The following is a 20113-nucleotide window of genomic DNA, read 5'->3' on the forward strand; positions in this document are numbered from 1 at the left end:
TTTGATTACAATAAAATCCCCAACAACAAAATAGAAATTTCCACTAGAATTTCCCATGAGAAAATTGAATCCTTTGATTTGAAGAGAAATGCCAAAATTTGATGATGAATATCCCCAAATATTGTTGCCGAATGTGAAGATGAGTGATTGCCGAGGAAAGAGCCGCTTGTAAGATGTGCCACGAAGAGCTTCAATGAACTGGATTGGACTCAAGTCCGAATGGGCGAGTCGTCTTTAGGCCGGTTTTGATTACCGAACCTATGGACCAATGCCGGAATGGGCAAGATGTGGGTCACAATGGACCAAATGCCGGAATGGGCAAGAAATAGCCTCGATGGGCAAGACATCATGGGTCGGCTTTCTTTACCAATCCCCACGAAACATAAACAACTCTCTCAGGCACGCTCCTCAAGGAACGAGGCATCTCAGCCGAGTGGAGGAATTATTTCAGGCAGGCACCTTAAGAAAGGCACCTCAACTAAAATAAAAAAAATTGAAAGAAAAAGAAAATAAGATGGGTGATAATGAACGACTGATATGGCGGCAAATATCGGCAATAATCATCAACATTGAGGTTTCTACTTGTCCATTGAGGTGACTTTGGATCGGGCATGGAAAAGAGTGCATTGAAAATGCAAGGAGAAAACAGATGATTGTTTGGAAATTATGATCTTTGTGATAGAAGGAGTGTCAATATCAAATTCAGCGTAGGTATTTTGTAAAGGACAAAGAGGGGTGTATTGAATAAAATGGTATATGAGAACCAAAGTTTCTGTTTGTGGAATCCATGAGCCATCCACTGAACTTGGGAATACAAATATCTGGGCAGTTGAAACTTGAAACCATAGGCCGTGCTTTTGATTACATTGTAGTCATCATGACTCATGACATGCATAGCTTGACTTACATGCCTTTTTTTTAATGAAATAAAAGGAGAGTAAGAACCCATCTTTTATCTCTTCTTCAAAATAGATGCAGCGAAGAACAATGACAATACGCCAATGATGGCATGAAATGAGGGTTCCTGAGGACAAAAAATGGGCAATAGAAGCAGCTATCTTCGATAAGGAAAAAAATGAGAAAGATCTACGAGTTTGTAGCGATAAATGAAGAGGGTTGAGATGCCAAGAAAGAAGAGAAAAGTATCGGAGGCCCGGCGGACGGCTAGATCCGCCGGAGAACGGAGCTCTCCGGATTGTTCTCAAGGTGAGGTCTGATCTACCTGCTCTGATACCATGAAGAATTTTGGAGATTTTCACTAATCTTGGATGATTTACAATAGAGCTCAAGGTGTGCTTATATTGAGCACCTACATGATAAACTTAAGCAAACTATGGAAATAGATAATGATGGAATATTCTAATCTAATCTACTTACTAATTAAATCTAGCTGCCTATTCTAGTGGGTTGCCTCATTAACCAACTTGCCTAATCTCCCACAAGAAGATCTAACGGTGAGATCTACACCTAATCCAATGGTGGATCTCACATATTCTAACTTCCCTTAGGTAGCATCATAATTGCAGACCTAAAAGGTTCCTAGTTGGGGGAGACTGGATATCTCTTCTTGTACACAACCAACATCAAACTTTGCCTTCATTCACGCATTAGGGTGACCTATCTCGGTCACTGGAATAGTGGAACCTGACCAGGCAGAATGGATGAAGTGAATGGTCACTAAACGAGATCATATTCTAGAATATCCTGTGGACTTGAAATGAGGATAAGGCTATTCTACCAAGACATGACCCTTAAAATGTCCTTAGACCCGAGAGATCATATTCCTCTATGGGCCCGCTCTATGGCTTTGGTCTACCCAATGGTGGTTTTCACTTCGGATCACTTATGAGTGGTACTGGGTCATAGGGTAACTGTGGACCCCGATCCGAGAGAGGCGGGGGGACGAGCCCCCACGAGAAAGTCTCTCTCTAGAATCATCCACGTAAATGGAGAGCTCTACCAAGGAACTCTCGAAAGAATGTGCCTCTCACAGCATGAGTGGCGATATAAGGTGAGATACTTCTCGATTCGGGGACTAGCCCGGATTCGAGGCGTACCTTAAACAAAGAAGAGTCGTCATCCAAGGAAATGGGCCCTGGATCCCATACTATGCTCTGTTACAATGGATAACCAGAGATATAAAAGAAGGTTCATGCCTGGTTACGAATTTGGAAGGTCCGAAGAGCACCTCATCCGCCCAAGTGCAACCACCTGGTCTCTTATGCCATTTACTTATTGATTTTGAAGAGTTTTGGGCGAAAGTCATATGAAATGGGAACAAATATCTCCGAGAAGACGTCTACCTAATCATGCATGTCTCGGAGATGAATAATGAGCACATACAAAAGAAGTGAAAGAAGTGTCACCTAAGAATAACTAGGTTATGAATGTCATACCTAATTGGTGTCTAAGTTCTAGTGTGCAAACACATACATACTACAGCTAAAGGTATAGGGTCTGTACATGAAAGTAAGAAAACACAGCAAAACACACAATACAATTCAATTCTATACACGACTCGACAAGACGAATCCTAAAACTCTAATGCAATACTTGACGCGGACCAGAATGGCCATCCACCCTGGCTGCTCTACGTATCCCGGCCTCGGAAAGAATCAGAATCAACGTAGTTCGATGACCTGTTCTAAACTACGAAGCCTAACCATCTAGAACCGCTATCCTGGACTCAATCCACTAAACTCGACTGATTTTTAAAGCTTTTTGTACAATTGCTTAAGTTTATGTGAATTGTAATTTTTAGGACTCTCTATATGCCTTAACTAATGCAAGTTGATTAGCCTTAAGCTAATGCAGGTGGGCCCTACATCCTATGTGTAGCTAGGCTGTGCATCCTAAAGAAAACCATGGGCCGACTATATGCTTCTTAGTCTAGTCATCGGTTCGACTAAATGTCTAACCGATCATGACTCGAGGCCTCCTAACTCTAAGGACACTCACACGACAGACACACCAATCAATACAAACAGGACAAACTCCTAACTCTAAGACACCCCAAATACTTAGGACAGACTCCTAATTCTAGGGGAAGATCTTTTTTTGAAAAGGTTTTGAATAATTTTCATATTCTTGGAGGGTTTGAAATGATTATTTGGAAAGGTTTGGCTGGACCTAGGATAAGAATCTCAAGCTGCACTACGTACCCTGTGGAAAGGGATCAAGCCAACGTAGTTCAGAACAGAATTTCCTAACTACTCTCCTATGACTCTTGACATTTTGAAATTTTTAAAGATTTGAAATTTTTTGATGTTTTTGAAATTTTGATATGTTTCAAGTGTTTTTGATGTTTTTGACTCAAAATGACAGAATCCTATCATCACAAGGGTAGGATAGACTCCTGATATCCTGCAAAGGATGGACAGCATCCTATGCTTTGCGGGGAGGACTGGATGGAATCACATCTCTGCAAGGGTTGGACACCATCTTATACCTTGCAAGAGTGGATAAAAATCACATGATTTGATGAGATGATGAATAGAATCCTAACCCCTATGATGATATGACATACTCCTGAAAGATTGACTCTCTAACTAAGGACAGACTCCTATGCTAAAGGACTGACTCTCAAACTGGTGACTCTAAGAGAGGTGTTAACGAGACATGGCATGTCTCCTAGGGATGGACTTACTAATGAGACAAAGCTTGTCTCTAAAGGATATAACTTTCTTTGCATGAGACATAGCCTGTCTCCATGAGGGTAAGCTTTTCTACGAGACAAAACATGTCTCTCTAAATGGGTGTGACTTTCTATGAGACAAAGCGTGTCTCCTAACAGGATAAGGCATTTCTGCACGAGACATAGCTTGTCTCCCTAAAAGGGCTCTAGATAACTCTTTCGTTGTCCTTGCAATGAGAAGACAAATTCTAAGAATCTCTAAAGATTGGGCAAGTCTAAAAATAAAAGAGGGGAGCACTATTTGGGCCAAGCAAGTCCCCCTAAAGATGGGCTTGGGCTAACGCCTTCATCGCCCTTGTAATGATAGAAAGACCAAACATATCTCCTAAATGACAAAGGGAAAAAAATACTATAAAGGATCAAGGCCATACATAGAATCCAATATTTCTTATGAAAACACTTCTAAAAAAAAATTTAACTAAGAAATGAATCACTATTTATTTGAATTTATACTTATACAACAAGATATAAACATGGATCTAGAACCTCAACAACCAATACACATATAAACACAGAGTTAAAACAAATATTCATGACCTCAAAATCTGCAGAGAATATTTGTAACCCAATTTTTGAATCTCTATAATTATGAAGCTAAAGATAAAACAGGTAAATGACTACCATATATATACCAAATAACCCCTAGACCAAGTTCTGTTGAATATAAGAAGGGCATGACACTAATGTCTAACCTGCTTTCATTTTATCATTACAACTGTAACTCACATTATCAAGCCTTATTAATGTAATTTTGATTATCTATCATAGGCTAGGATAAAGGCTATCAAAATTTTGATTAATTATCTCACATTGTCTTGCAAAGAACATCTAGAATGTTATTTTAATTTCCAAAAGGCCCTCATGAACCTGTTCAAGGAAAAGAAGACATATGGGTTTACAAATATTGAAACATCCTTATGGTGACGATACCTCTCTTATCCGAGCAAATTTAGTTCATGCAATTTATAAATGAAAATTTATGAGGGCATATTACATGAGATCCCCTATGGTTTAATTCCCACAAATAGCAATCAGAATCATTTGAAATTCAACTGGTCTTCTCTAGGAAAATTTGGGCTACAGGTTTAAGGTTTTCAAAAGGAGGCTAGTTGCATGGAGAATAAGGACTTGGTAGTATTGATACTCTTGACCTTTGGGATGCATACATGAATTGAAAAGAATGAATCCATTAGAACAACTTAGTTAGAATAACATAGAGATGGAATGACTTGACCATATTTCTTTTAGACTCTTAATAACCCAAACCTTAATTTTAACATGAACCAACGACCTTTCCAATGTATACTAGAGATAAATGGAAAAATTCAGGGATAATAATCTGAGCTCAAAAAGAAACAAGTTTACACTCCCCAACATTGCAACTAAGCTATAAAAGAGGTGAAACAAAGGAACAAAGAATCAAGTTCTCATTCGATGAAAATGAAGGTGAAAGATGTAAACATTGAAGGGCAAGAGGGTTGTAAGAGTTAAAATCCTTTAACACTTTTGTCTATTAATTAACATAACATAAGTCACCAAATAACAAATCATTTCTTACTGGACAATATCATCATAAAAAAAAACTAGAGATGGTACATTATTAAACATGATCCTACCCAAACACACATGCCCTATTTCAAGCTTTTGGATTCTTGTGAGTAACCGAGTTATCATGCTATTACGATAAGAATCAATTGACACTATTCAAGGAACAGAAAGAAACTCAACATAATCATGGCCATAAAAGTAGTACCTTCAGCTTCTACACATGGTGCATCATAATTCCCTAAATAGGGCAAAGATTTCAATGACCATTGGAAGAATTCAAGTATGACTGTAGCCATGCATTGGAGGACAACAGCTATGTAATATTTAACCAAACCAAAAACACAACTATCAAGGATATAAACTATAAGAAAACAACTATTCATTGCAGGACAGCAACTATGTACTATTTAACCAAACCAAAATCACTACTACAAAGGATATAACCTGTAATGAGATAATTTACAGAAGTTGTGTCCACACCCACACTATTAAAAATGATGTGAACATGTTCAATTCTCAAAGCAACAATTTCAAAACACTAGCTACTAATGTTTTTTTTTTTTTTTTAGAAAAAAATACGGAACCATTATTGAGACTTCTCTAAGCAATAACCAAAAAAAAGATAACTATGTGGGAAAACCTCTATTGCTTAGAACATTATGCTTCTCATTTCTGCCTAAACACACACACACACATGCAACATGAACCATCAGCATAGTATACTCTTCTTCCATATGTATTTAAAAAAAAAAATCAAAGTCCAGATTCTCATTTTAATATTTTAGAACAAACATGGGCTAAGTCCAACAGATGTCATTCTAATGAATAAATTTATAAACATAAAGCACTCGCATCCCATAATGAAGTCCATGAGTCTGTGTAAATCCCATCAAAGGATATCCTAGTGTATTACTCCCTAAGGCATGGCCTTATCTCAAAGAATGAAATAAAATAGGGTCTCTTTCCTAGCAATGTTTCTTTCAACATTAATTACATCCACCTTGCTAAGCAAAAAGTTCAGAAAACAGAAACTTTTCTCTTAAAACAATGTATTAACTAAAAAAAAAAATTAAATCGTATGATTCTCTTTAACCACAAAGCCTATCCATATACAGAATTTAGAGAAAAGAAAATTCTAATCAACAAAAAAGCATAAGTGTAAACATCAGCTCTTATGAGAATTGTCAATATTATCATGCTTTGAAGCAGCTTATCTTCTATCATTAATATAATAGTAGTGCCATCAAAACAAAGTTGCAAACGTCAAGATATAGGAGGGCAACCCTCAGCCTCTTTTGTCAACTCTAAAGAAATAATATCACTATGATCCACTTTTTCTTTATAATTATACTGTCTCCCTATATCTTTCCTTATAGCATTTAATCAAAGGTTATTATATCTCCCAAAATAGGAACTCAAATAAACTAATCAGGGTCAAAAGACACAATGGTTCCATATAACTATTAAACATGGATCTGCTAATATTATGTCTATATTTTGGTCTACTAATCTTGACATTATCATCACAGCATCTCCCTGTGCAAGGCTAGAATTGGAGCAAAAGAAATTGAAAAATATGCACAGGTTCAAGGCCTATCAAATTGGGTATATAAGACTAGATTTCACAAGCACAGGAACATAACACTCATAGAACAAAATTTGTAAAACCAATTAGCCTCAATCCTTTCATCAATTTCAAATTAAAGCAACCTAATCCGAGGCAGCATTCAAAACAATAAAACTTTTTCATGAACTCTAACGGAAATTAGTGAATATGAATCATCTAGAAAACAAAATACTTTCTTTATTTTGATACTAGATCCTTCAACCGCAAGTTATCCACAAAGATCGATTCAAAGAGCTGAAGCTACAAGTTCACATACGACTAAAAAAAATGAATCAAGTTCTACCAAATGTAAACATCAGCTTAACAGAAACTAACACTACCTCTTTTGAGATTATAACAATGATTATACCAATTCTCCAGGTAGTAAACTCATGAATCAAATTTTTCTGAACTAAATAACAACATTGAAACAGGAAGATCGAAGCCTACGAATTAGGTAAAAAAAAATTTTTCATTTATCCAACAGGATTGCACAAAAATCATTTCCTGAACAAAATTATTCTAGCAACTTGAGAAAAATAATTGAATCACAGACTTGATCTAACTCTCTTTTTTTTATTTGAAAAATTAACCATAAATTTGATAAAATAGTCAAAGCTCATTGCAGATAATCAACGAAGATTCACTCACTATTTATACCTAATTATATTGATCATGATCTAAATAAAGCTTAAAAAAAATCATTACCTGAAATTGGAATGGACAAAACTTCAGATTTCGAATTTTCTCTTCAGAAAACAAAAATTCATCTCCTCAATGATACAAACCTATCTTCTTCCTTGCCTTTTAACTATTGATTTACTTCGGATCTCTAAGGCATCAATCGAATAGCTCCTGTTCCAAATTGAAATTCCAGCAATACTCCTCAAGAAGTATAAACACAAAATCTGCCTCTCATCTCTCTATTGAATATTTCAAGTCTGAGATTTTAACCGTAAAATCAAGAGAAATGCAAGATCTAGTAATTATAGAGCTAAATCTAAGGTTTTAGGCTTTCAGGTAGGGCAAAAGAAACTAATAAAGAAAGAAAGAACGGATCAACTAGAGTTCTCACTCGCCAGAGAACAGGAATCGGCCGGAAAAATGACTGGAGAAGAAGGAATTTCAGTTAGGGTTTCAGTAAAGGCGAAGAAGAAAAAGGGGTTTTCTCACTCTCTCTCTCTCTCTCTCCAACTCTCTAATTGCAAGGAAAAACCTAATTCCTTCTGAAAAATGAGGGTTAATCTGCTATTTATAGGCATATAAAGATGGTTGATAAAGGCACTCCAAGTTGATGGGCACGCGGTTGCGCGAAAAAATTGATGAGCGCACCTTCGGATCATGTCCTATTCGGAATCTGTTCTGTACCGTTCCAGGATAATTCACTTCCCTTATACGCACTTGTACCACGACACCATCTCGACTCGTTCGCTAGACAAACGCATTCCGATTTCGACGAAATTTTGCAGGGACCTAGCTGAGACCCTAAGCTAGCTTAGGGTGAAATGTGAGGTCATAAATCTCTCATTTGATGGGGTTTTGCTCAAACATGGAGGGATTAGGGTACGGTTAAAATGAGATGTCTACAGTAACCCATAGGTCAATAGGAATGCCTGACATGGATTAATCCTCCACCTCTTTTAGGAGAAAGCCACTTGCAATTTCGATCTCAACACGAGCTTCTAAATTAGCCTGGCCACGTGATGTGATAATGTGTTTATCAAAAGGTTTTCAAAAATAATTCGTTGTTTTAAAAAAGAATTTGCAAATGCAAGCCCAGGGTTGTGGATTGAAAGGTATACCTCGGTGTGGATCAAGGGGGTAGTAAATGTTCACCCCCCATGGGACCCAACCCGGTGAGGATTGGAAGTAGGACGTACCAATAGGATGTGATTAGGGGTATTTGGATGATTTGACAATCATCTTTATGGTAACATCCTGGTGGGGACCGCTTACCTAAATGCGACCGCAGTAGGACTACAGAGAGAGGTCACAACAGGGCTCTAAGAGTCCTACATGAATGATCGTCGGATCCCTAAAGCGATCCCACTCATTACTCATTTGACCCTTGGGATTCTTGGAGAATCCAGGTGTCGGATTTTATAGACTGCACTGACGGATGAGATCAACTCTATTGACGGATGAGATCAACTCTATTGAATATATGGAGGATTTAAACCGCAATTATAATCTATGCGCTTAAGTATATATACGGTAGTAGTGATGTATGGAGATTAATTAGTTAATTGGATTAATTATTTGATTCTCATTAGATGAGAAATTTCTAATTTTCTAGCTCTTACTATTTTTTTTAACCGTCCATTTTCAAGCGATTGATCCGGCAAACTAGGATCATCATGTAAGTTCTATTTTATTGGCTTGTTATCTCCACAATGGGGCCTAGCAATTGAAGGGTTTGATCAGAATAACATCATTTGGCTGGTCCAGTGGTCATTTTTTTAATCACGACATGCTAAGTTATCAAGATTAAGAGCTAAACTTTAGAGGAATAAACACAGTACAAAGGCCACATAGGTTGAAAATTTTATTTCCACTAAATCTTGAATTATTTATTTGATTACAAAGAGCCCTAATTAATATTTATATAGAGCACTCAAAAGAATAACCTCAAGATACACACGAAAATACCTAAATAGAGATTATCCTAATCTAGACTAATATCATAATCTACCTAGTTGCTTTATCTAGCAATGCAAGATCCAACTGTCAGATATTCATGTTCATGACAAATAGTAGAATTTTATTTCAAAACAAGCAGAGTACAATGGGAAAGACCAACTGTCAGATATTCATATTCATAACAAATAGTAGAGTTTTATTTCAAAACAAGCAGAGGTAATAGCAGAGTACAATGGGAAAGACCGGGAAGTGGAAGGAGGATGATGCTTTAGATGGAGACACTGTTGGGAATTCCCCTTCCAGTGAGCCCGCCAACACCACTATAATCAGAGGTGTTGGGATAGAGCAAAGTGTAGGGCACCTTAACGGGCCCCAAACGGTTCTTCCACTCCTCTTCATTGTTCATCTCTATGATTCTTTTCTCGATGTCCACCAGCTTCTTCCCAAATCGCATGAACGCTTCCAACGCAGACGAGTCAGTCGTCCACTCGGGCGTATCTCGCTGCCCGAGATAAACCTCGTCAGAAGAATGTCTAGACAAAATCTCTATCAGTGACACGCCGAGCAGGGTCTGTAGTTGGGCTGTGATTGTTTTTAAGAAGACTAAGTCAGGGTTTGATTTGAGCTCAGCGTATTCAGGAGAGCCAGGAGTAGGCATGAACCGGCGGCTTATGGTTGGGCGGTTTGGAAGGTAGCCGGCATAAGGGTATTGTCCGAAATTTACGGCTGCGTGGAGGGCAGAAGCTACCCAGATGATGGTGGTGCATGTTTGGGTCAGATCGGAGAGGGTCTGCATTTTGGGCCACCATGGCTCGTCCTTCTTGTCACCGTGACCCTGTTCGCGGAGCTCAGTCCACCAGGATTGGAGTTCTGAGTCAACTCGGACTGAATCATCAGTTGGGTAGTAGATTGCGCAGTAGTCGTTCACCCAAGTTTCGATTGCCGACCAGATTTCAAGACCATCGACGGCGTATGGGTAGTCCTTGATCAGTAGGCGGAGGTTGTGGGGTTGGTTCGGATCATGAACTGCAATTCCTCTGAAACAAGAGAAAGATGGATTATAAATGATTAAATAACAATAAGTCTAGCAACTTAATCTTTTGGAGTAATTGGATGTTTCACATGGTATCTGCGCACATCAGTTCTTGAGCTTAAAACCCAACAACTCCTCCATATTAGGGCCAACTCAAAAAAGAGGGGCCACAAGTGAGGGGGAGTGTTGAAAGATGAATGATTCAATAACACCAACTCGAACAACTTAAGCTGATTGGTTGCTTCACAAAAAGGAGATTCTGGTTTATTATGGAAGAGGATGATTTGTTCAGCAAACATAATTTGCGTGTTGGATTTTTGAGTTACCTCTTGATTAGATCTGCTGGAAGCCCCTGCTCAGTGAAAACCCAGTTCTTATAAACCACAGAAGACATTTCCATGGCATATTTTCCGGGGAAAACAGTGCTTTCAAGCACGCCGCCGGCATTGATGAGTATCTGCCGGGCTAAGGCATTTATGTTCATTGTATCCCGGTAATGAGGATGTAAAAGCTTGTGGATTGGATGAAGCACGCTTAACTGTCTATTGGTTGCAATCACAAATGGCTCAATCACAGCATGTGTGTTCAACCTGCAATGGAATCAAAACCTATCAGAGACCTTTCAAATTGCAGAAACCCAAGTCAGGTAAATGATTTACTGCATCAAATCAAGATTGGTAGAGGAGATGTAGACAACTAAATATCGTACCAATGGCTGACTAACTGATGAACTCCAGAATCGTTAACAGCGGCGTATGCTTTTGCCAATTGCCATACAGAACCCTCAACGCCTTCATGAGCTGGAGTGAAGACTCGACTAACCGCGCCGAGTTGCTCTCCATCAGGGTGAGGCAAACTCAGCTCAATTGCCAATGGGGTCAAGGTTCCATCATCTTTCAGGAAGAGGAGAGTCCTTGTGGCATAGATCTTTGTGGAAGTCGCATTGATCCGCTTCACGTATGGCATCAACATGTCATGATGATCTAAGATGAAGAGCTTGTTCTTCTCAAGTGCCTGCAGAGAAATCAAATTTCCATTGTTGGACTGATAACAAGCACATTACTAATGTACGATACAACTAAATGGGATCCATCTGAGCTCTTAAACTACTAGAAAAATTGCTTAAAATAAGACAAATGATTGATATTTGCTTCAATTGAACAGTAGAAATACCTCATTTACTGTTAATCCTTGTAGGTTCTTCTCAATGTGTTTGGCAGTTATCGAACTGTTTTGGTTCCCATATGCTTGTGGATCAAGCTTGCTAACAGGAGGGAATTTCTGCAGATTAAAGATGATTTATTTAAAGTGATTTCAAACAATTAGCAAAGACTTAAAATTCAAAAAAAAAAATAAATCTAATTTACTTGGAGACGGCTGATGATGACAGGGTTCACTCCGGCAAGCATTTCTCGAGCAAATTCTTCATCTGTCCTCCAAGCCGATTTATCCTCTGCCAAAATAATTGTATGAGAACAACACCAAAAGAGATCAGAAATTCAGTAATGTGCCATTGTATAGATTCAGTGAAAAACATACCCTGAATCACTTGAGGCATGGGAAATTTGAGAAATCGCTCGCCATCTGTGCGAACTAGTTCCTTGATCATCTCTAAGGGGATAAGATTCTTAATTGCATCAACCGCAGGACATTCGGGTAACTTTATCCCTCCCTCATACAGATTTAGTACGTCTTGCAAGGTGTCAAACTCACTGGGTGTGGCATCAAGCAGACTCTTGAGCTCCGGTACCAAGAACTGAACCAAGGCCTTGAGAGCATATGCCAGGAAATCCGACATCTTTATGTGTCCAAACCGTTCATCTCTTGGGACGTAAATGTCTAAGCTCAGAAGAAACAATCGGCTCTCTGTTTTTGGATCTGTTTGACAGTGGTTGAGAGATTAGAAAGATGCTAAATCATTAGCATTATTCATAGAGAAAACTCATCCAATATGCATAGCCTACACTGTAGATGAGAGTGTAATTAAGCCCACTAGCACCATAAGATTAGGACTATACTCCAATGTAACTTGGATTTTTAGGTTTAGGTGTGATGCTATTGCTAACTCTGAAATCAAATATTGGAAGGAAAAAAAAAGCAGAAAACTAGTCGTAAAGGATCAAAGTCTTGGGTGTTTTTGCACATGGATTGAATTTATAAGAAAACAGCAGTTACAGGGCGCTGTATAACTAAGGCTGTACATGTTTGTAGCATCGAACTCTTTAAAATGAAAAATTAAATTGAAGCCCAATTGGCAAAGCAAAGAAATGCAAAGAAGAAAAAAAGAAGGAAATGATGGAAATGGGAAGAGGGTCTTGAAATGTCTCACCTGTCTTTGTGGGTTTGCGGCCTGTTCTTCCCCTGCGAGGGTAAGGATACTCTTTCGAACCGCCGAGAACAGGACGTGCTTTATCAGGGCCATCGTCGGGAGCCCCCAAATCATTGTAGAAGGCATAGTCATAGACTCGATCCCACTCCTTACGCTCCCCTGTTCCATTCCCTCTAAGATTAACAAGTTCATCTTCCCTGTACTTACGTAGAGGTGCAGGTGTGTCGCTAGGAAGGTAACTCTGCCAATAAACCAATATAAATGATCTTTATTTCCTGTTCATGGTGTTCAGATAATTGTATGTAACATTTTGTGAACTGATACGAGAGAGAATTGGGTGGAGTAACCTGTCTAAACAATAGAAAGCCACGATCACTAGTTTGTGAAAACTAGCTAAAATACAAAGTATCATGCAAGATAAGCAGTTTGATTCCAGTTTTTTCTGTCTTAAACGAATTGGGTTCAATCATGCATACATACTGCAGAGAGTCATTTTGGGTCCGGGCCCACTTGATGCCATCCTTAAAGGCTTGTGATAAACGAATTTATCATCGCAAAATGTCAAATGAATTAGGGTCCCACTTCCCTTCTTTGATTGAAGGGTAATAATATGGCTCACCGAGGGCGAATTTTCAAAGGCTTTGAGCCTTTGAGCCAGTGAGTAATTTATAAACCATGATTTTATGTAGTTACCATATAAATTCTCTACTTTGGTGATACATTTCTCATTCCTCGCATTCAATAATTTAAATCACTGTTTTTTGTGGGACCTACACGTCATTTTAAAAATTAAGAAACATCTAAAGACAAACCTTTGCCTGCTCTAGCGTGAGAGATAAGATAAAATTGGCCAAGCACTATGGGGAGATGATATTTTCACCCCCTCTGCATTACGTGCACACCCCCTTATAACCTGATTTGACGTTATGGTGTCACGTAAATGCATTTATTTTTAAAAATACAGTGGGGTCCATTCCTTTAGATAATCCGAATCATTCATTTGTTCGTCCCAGTTTAAATAAGCCATGCCCAGAAATTATCTCCATAGGATGATCCTATCCCTCCAATATATATAGAGATGGAACATAATAGAAATCACTACAGACCAAAGGATTAAGATCATCCAATTAAGATGAATTTCAAGCATTGCCTATTTACACTGGGGCCCAATAAATGAATGGTTTAGATCAATGGATGGAGTAGGCTCCATTATTATTATTTTAAATACTTGCAAATACCCCATATATACATACAAATACACACAGGCGCGTGCATCATTAATGTATGTTTTTTAGTGAAATAATATTAGAAACGCAAGCAAACGACGGAGAGAGTACAAGAGAAAAAGACAGATCATTAATGCATGTTTAATGAATTTTTTACCAAGGGATTTTAAAAGGAAGTCCCCATGAATCTTTCAAGGTTTATGATGATGTTGTCACAATGTAAAGGTTCAGTGAATATAGATAAGGTTCAGTAGGAAGTCCTTATAAAATTAGATTTCCCTTTTGACTACTATCATAAGTATCTTTAGTTTAGCTAATAAAATTGACTTAGTTACCTGGTTGGCAAAGAAAACTCGATCATAGTTGTAATTAGCAGCAGGGTAGACATAGGAATTGCAGATGAACTGAATGCGACCCTTTCCAGGAAAGTCTTCAAGGGTTAGTGTCTTTAGGAAGAATTCATAGTGGTGAAAGTTCTTGACAATGAAAGCCCCAGGAATCCCCAGACTCTGGTCCCATTCAAACGTAATGTTGAAGGCAGACTCTCCCGCGTTTATCGACGTCAGCTTTGTAATCCAATCTTCTAGGTAGGCAGCTTCTCCCAACTTTCCTTGCCCGCCATTATCTAAAGAAAATGAATTAATTAGAAATAATTAATTCAAATCAAGAGGTGGTCTAAGCTCCGTTGCCGCCTCAGATTGAGCTCCATGTCTTTGAAGGGGTTAAACTAAAAATTAAGGTCATGTAGATTGTGATAAGTTGTTGAAAAACAGGGAAAATAAAAACCATATTCAAAATAGAGTTTAATTTTTCCTATTTTTCATCTACTTAGCAAAAATATCTCCTTACTACTGCCTGGTCAGTTTTCTGCCCCCCCCCCCCCCCCCCCCCCCCCGCGCACTCTTTCTACCCCTTTCTTACACCTTGGCAAATTAATATTTACTGAAAAAAATTCATGGTTGCAAAAAAATTTGTTTTAGTCCCTATTTTATGTCGAAAGGAATGGAGTTGTGGAAAAAAATCCATGGAAAATGAGAGCTAAATGCTGGAAAATTTGCTCTGAGAAGTATTTTTTTCCTTTAAAAAGTGGGTCCTACCCATTTGCTAATAAGAAATCATTCAGTACTTAATTATTTGGAAAATAGTATATGGTTCCCTAGCCTTTTACCATTCAATCCGTGCAGCCATAAGCCAATAATCATGCCTAACTTTATGCTTCCTTGTTTTCCACCTAACAATCAATATCTAAAGGAAAGAAAAATAAAAGTGAAAAGAGTTATTCTTTTTCTTCTCCCAAAAGGAAAGAAAAATAAAAGTGAAAAGAGTTATTCTTATTCTTCTCCCACCTTTCCTTGCCCACCATTATCTAAAGAAAATGAATTGATTAAGCTCAATTTACATGAATACCCAATTTATCTTAGGAAGAAATTTACATTTTTTTTTCTTTCTATTTTTTCCAAGTAGATCCAAATTCTTTCCATCTCTAAGAAACCAAGCAAACTAAACAAAAAGAAGGAAATTAAGCTCACCTGGGTTGCCTTTATCAGCACTAACGAGCTGAAAAGCGACGCCTTTTCCGACCAACTCATCAAGTCTATCAAGGACGGATTCATTGAAGTCATTGAAATCCAAAACATTCTTTTTCATCAAAACCACAGTCCCTTTGATCTTCAAAACATTCCCTTTTCCTTGGTGCCCCGTCAAGGCATCCACAAAGTTATGCAACATGGTTTCTCAATCGAACAAGAATAAAAACTCAAGAGAAAAGCAGAAAATAAAAGTGGCCTCAAAGAGGAGAATAAGAAGAAGAACCCAAGAAAGAAAGAGGAGAGAGAGATGGTGTTTGTGATTTGAAGGTGATGGCTACTTATAGGCAAAGCCTCCCCTTAGTTTCCCTCTAGGAACCTTCTATTTTCATTATCTCCTTTTGCATAAACGAAATAAAAGTGGGATAAGAAAGAGAGACATATATGTTGAAGGAGGAATTCTAAAGTGAAGGGAGCCCTTGCAAAAAGGAGGCGAAAGGGCTCTCCCATTGGCTGCACATCACCATCATCCATTAACTTTTCAGCTGTTATTAATGGATGATGGTGATGTGTAGCCAATAAGAGAGCCCTTTCGCCTCCTTTTTGCAAGGGCTCCCTTCAGTTTAGACTTCCTCATGTTGAAGTTGTAGAGATACATATTCTGCGTACGTACCAGAATAAGTCCTCGTGTGACTTACTTTATTGATGTCTCACATATGGCTTTGATTCTATTAAAATACTTTAAATGGGAGTAGGTGCATGCTTACCTTTGAATGATCTGAACTGTCTATTTTATAGGCTTTACTTTGGATCTCTTATCCCTCAAAATTGAAGGAAATCATGCATTCCTAACTTCAGTAACGTGAATCTTTTGTTGTTAAATGTAAATTGTTGCCTAAACGTAGTTTTTGACCGTCCATGTCCAACGAGCTAGATTACATACTATGGATGTTAGAACGGGCAATTGGCATGGTTTTTTTTTTTTTTTTGGGTTAAATAAGAAGATCAAAAGCATGACTGTGAAATGGACTGTTCAGATCATTCAAACGTTATGAGATCTCACATAGTCTGACAGAACACACTATGCTAAAGTGGGAGTGCCTTATCTTGCCCTATCAAGCATTCCTTTTTGGGATTCGCCATAAAAAAGGAACGGGTCGGGGTGTCAACGGATCCACTTCGGATCGGACCACCTATGTCACGGTCACGATCCATTCAAATTCTTTATAGGTCGGATCGGATTCAGATTGTTCTTCGGATCCTACTTTCCACGTCACGATCACGATCCATTTTAAATCGGACCGTCCATCGGAGTGTCCTATTATGTCTTACTAAGCTTAGTACACAATTAATATTTTTTTAAAAAGAGTTAGAATGTCACTCCACCATAATGAAAAACAGTGATCAACTTCAAAGAAGTGACTAAAAACAGGGAAAAATATGTATCCACTATCCAATATTCTAAGAAGATAATAGAAACCAAAAACTTAGCAGGAGTTTTCCGTGCTTACTGCTCGGATGCTGGGAAGGCAAGGTTGCTGCGATGGTGAGGGTGAGAGCAATGACTAGCGATGGCAAGGGTGACAGGAATGACTAGGGAAAGAACATGGAGTAGATGGGTTATGATTACAGATAGGAAGATGAGATGTTCGTTCCACAAATGGGGAGGGGTTACTTACGCGGGAAGGAATAGGAGATTTATTTTGAAAAGGAGATTTCATTCGATAAAGATGGAAACCGGTAACTACTAAAAGAATATGACTATTTTGACGAGAATACCCCCACTTAACATTGATGTTGTAATGATTTTGAGGGTATTACTGTAAGATGATTTCGGATCGTGACTGTCCCTAAGGACTTTCGCAACATGCCTGGATCCGATCCGAAAATTTTCAGATCATATGATTGGAAATCCGAAATATGCCCATGGACCCTATTGGTATGCTTATATCCCGTTCATTAAAGTTCGGATTCGGATGGTCCATTGGACCGTCTGGATCCATTGACAACCCAAGGAACGGCCAATAAGGAATGGGACAGTGAGATTACCAAGTAAAAGCAACGTGACTAGATATGGATCTTTTCTATTTCTATCTAAATATGGTTAAAATATTTTACTAAAATCTACACATCAAAGCTACTGATTACAAAATGATGCACAAAAAAATTTTATAATTACAAAACAATGCTTTAAAAATGTTAAACTATTCACCTATTTTGTTTATGACACACAAAACAATTTGGTTTTATGATTTAAAAGGGGGAATATCACCCCCCAGACGGATAAAATCCCCCTTTAACGTTATCTGTTAAGTTTTAAAGGCAAAGAAAAATGTTAATGGAGGTGAATTTATCCTCAAGCAGTGACCCATTCTCACAGAAACCGTTAAAGGAGGGGATTTTATCCATTTAAGAGGGGTGTATCATTTCCCTTTTAAAAAGTATAATAATTATAAATAATGACTCAAAAAGCAAAGTCATCAGGGTAGACCCACAGAATTTCAACATGATAATACCCTTTATTTTGAGGGGCTGCCATCAAAATGATATAGCCCCAAAACAGTTCTTATCAGGAAATCTTCACAGTTTTCTCTAGATCATCTAGATGGTGGGCCATCACATGCATCTTTGTGGAGAGGCCCGTTGGATGAATGGTCTGGATCGATTTATGTATGGTCCATAGATACCTCTCAAATTTTATTTTGCAGATAATTAATGACAAGTGCAAATCGTTTTGAAGCTTAACATAATTAATTGAAAGCAATAGTTCTACTAGCTCCAAAAATTAGGTATATAATGTAAACCAAAGTGGCCTTAATGTCTATGTTTAAATTTAAATAATTTTATTTGCTGATAATGACGAATTTAAATTTCACATAGTTTTATGCCCATGTTTTGGTGGCTGTTTATTGGCATGCCTGGTTCAGCTTTTGCAAAAGAAAGTGAATTGGAATTAACCCAAACCCGACCCCATTTTATAGTAAATGCTCAACTAAAATTTCCAAAATTTCACCCGAGTTGCACCTATCTCTCTCCTCTCATCGCATGCCAAGCTATTGAATACCTTGCATTTTAAAGCTCTGACTTTATTTTTCCAATATCAAAAGTAGTCATACAAACCCGTATATTTTTGCATGAAAAAAAGGTTTCGGTGTTGGTTGCCGATGGGTAGTCTTGATCTCCAAGTTGGTTCTTCCAAGTGGTTTCTTATGATGTATAGTTACTTTTAACAGCGGATGAAACCATAGGCTCGTAAAGTATTTCAAACCGTGCAGTCAGTTGTCTTGATTCCATTAATGTTATATGTCTCCCCACATTTATTTTGTTAGGTTACAAGTCATTTGCTTTTAATTAGAAAGTCATTCTCAATGAAGACACGCATCTATATATCTATGATCTGTCCATGTTTATCTATCTACCAATCCATCTCTAATGGGATTTGCTAGGCAATTTCCCAGATAGCTTTTGAAGGAGAGAACAGACACATTGTCAACCACCTTTCGAGAAGAAAATAGTGTTGGAATACAAGAAAGAAATAAAAATAACGTGATGACGTTCCTAAGCTATCATAATAGCTAATAAGGTAAAACTCTATCTTATATCTTATCGTGGTTCATAGTTTAGATGGCCTAATACTTCTTCGGTTCCGAGAGTTTAAATTGTGAGATTGAAATAGTTATGCAGTCAAAACCACCATAAAAAGTGAGAATGACTGTATTTATTAGATTTTAAACACTCGGAACCACTAATTAGACCTAGAAACCACTAATTATACTTATGAACCACTATTTACCAGTATTTAGTGGTTCCAAGGTATAAATAGTAGTTCCAAGGTAGAAATATTGCTTCACACAATCTAATATTACTTCAGTGGAAGTCAAAGTTGCAATGAATGTATGAACGATGGGCTAAATAGTTGTCTAAACAATCAGATCTTATAGTGGTTCATAGTTTAGATGGCCTAATACTTGTTCCGCTCCGAGAGTTTAAATTGTGAGATTGAAATAGTTATACAGTCAAAACCACTATAAAAAGTGAGAATGACTCTATTTATTGGATTTTAAATACTATGAACCACTAATTATACCTAGGAACCACTATTTACTAGTATTTAGTGGTTCCAAGGTATAAATAGTGGTTCCAAGGTAGAAATATTGCTTCACACAATCTAATATTACTTCAGTGGATATCAAAGTTGCAATTAATGTATGAACAATGTGTTAAATAGATGTCTAAACAGTTAGATCTTATAGTGGTTCATAGTTTAGATGGCCTAATACTTGTTCCGTTCCGAGAGTTTAAATTGTGAGATTGAAATAGTTATGCAGTCAAAACCACTATAAAAAGTGAGAATGACTGTATTTATTGGATTTTAAACACTCGGAACCACTAATTATACCTAGGAACCACTAATTATACATTTTCACATGTTTTACACCTTTCTGACGGAATGGTGGAAAGGTCAACCTGTAATTGGTCTTCCTACCTATTTGGTCAAATGGTGAAAAGGT

The 20113-nt window shown here is 37.7% G+C and overlaps 2 protein-coding genes across 2 annotated transcripts in view; both read right to left on the reverse strand.

Annotated features, from left to right (window-relative positions):
* LOC143848607 (ATP-dependent Clp protease ATP-binding subunit ClpA homolog CD4B, chloroplastic-like) overlaps window positions 1–8062 on the reverse strand; it is a 48514-nt gene extending 40452 nt beyond the window's left edge. Inside the window, exon 1 of the mRNA XM_077357585.1 lies at window positions 7557–8062. The gene's annotated coding sequence lies outside the window, so the exon portion shown is untranslated. The remainder of the gene's footprint in view (window positions 1–7556) is intronic.
* Window positions 8063–9588: 1526 nt separating this feature from the next.
* LOC143848620 (putative linoleate 9S-lipoxygenase 5) lies at window positions 9589–15979 on the reverse strand. Its single transcript, XM_077357605.1, has 9 exons — window positions 15606–15979; window positions 14412–14701; window positions 12851–13091; window positions 12061–12399; window positions 11889–11974; window positions 11695–11802; window positions 11231–11535; window positions 10848–11111; window positions 9589–10525 (listed from the first exon to the last, which is right to left on the reverse strand). The coding sequence occupies exons 1-9, from the start codon at window positions 15802–15804 to the stop codon at window positions 9757–9759; spliced, it is 2601 nt and encodes an 866-aa protein (XP_077213720.1). The 5' UTR covers window positions 15805–15979; the 3' UTR covers window positions 9589–9756.
* Between the last annotated feature and the right edge of the window lie 4134 nt (window positions 15980–20113).

Source organism: Tasmannia lanceolata, unplaced genomic scaffold (assembly GCF_043159265.1).
Source record: "Tasmannia lanceolata isolate RefF3 unplaced genomic scaffold, GAP_Taslan_0.1 ptg000003l, whole genome shotgun sequence".
In the NCBI taxonomy this organism is placed as follows: Eukaryota; Viridiplantae; Streptophyta; class Magnoliopsida; order Canellales; family Winteraceae; genus Tasmannia; species Tasmannia lanceolata.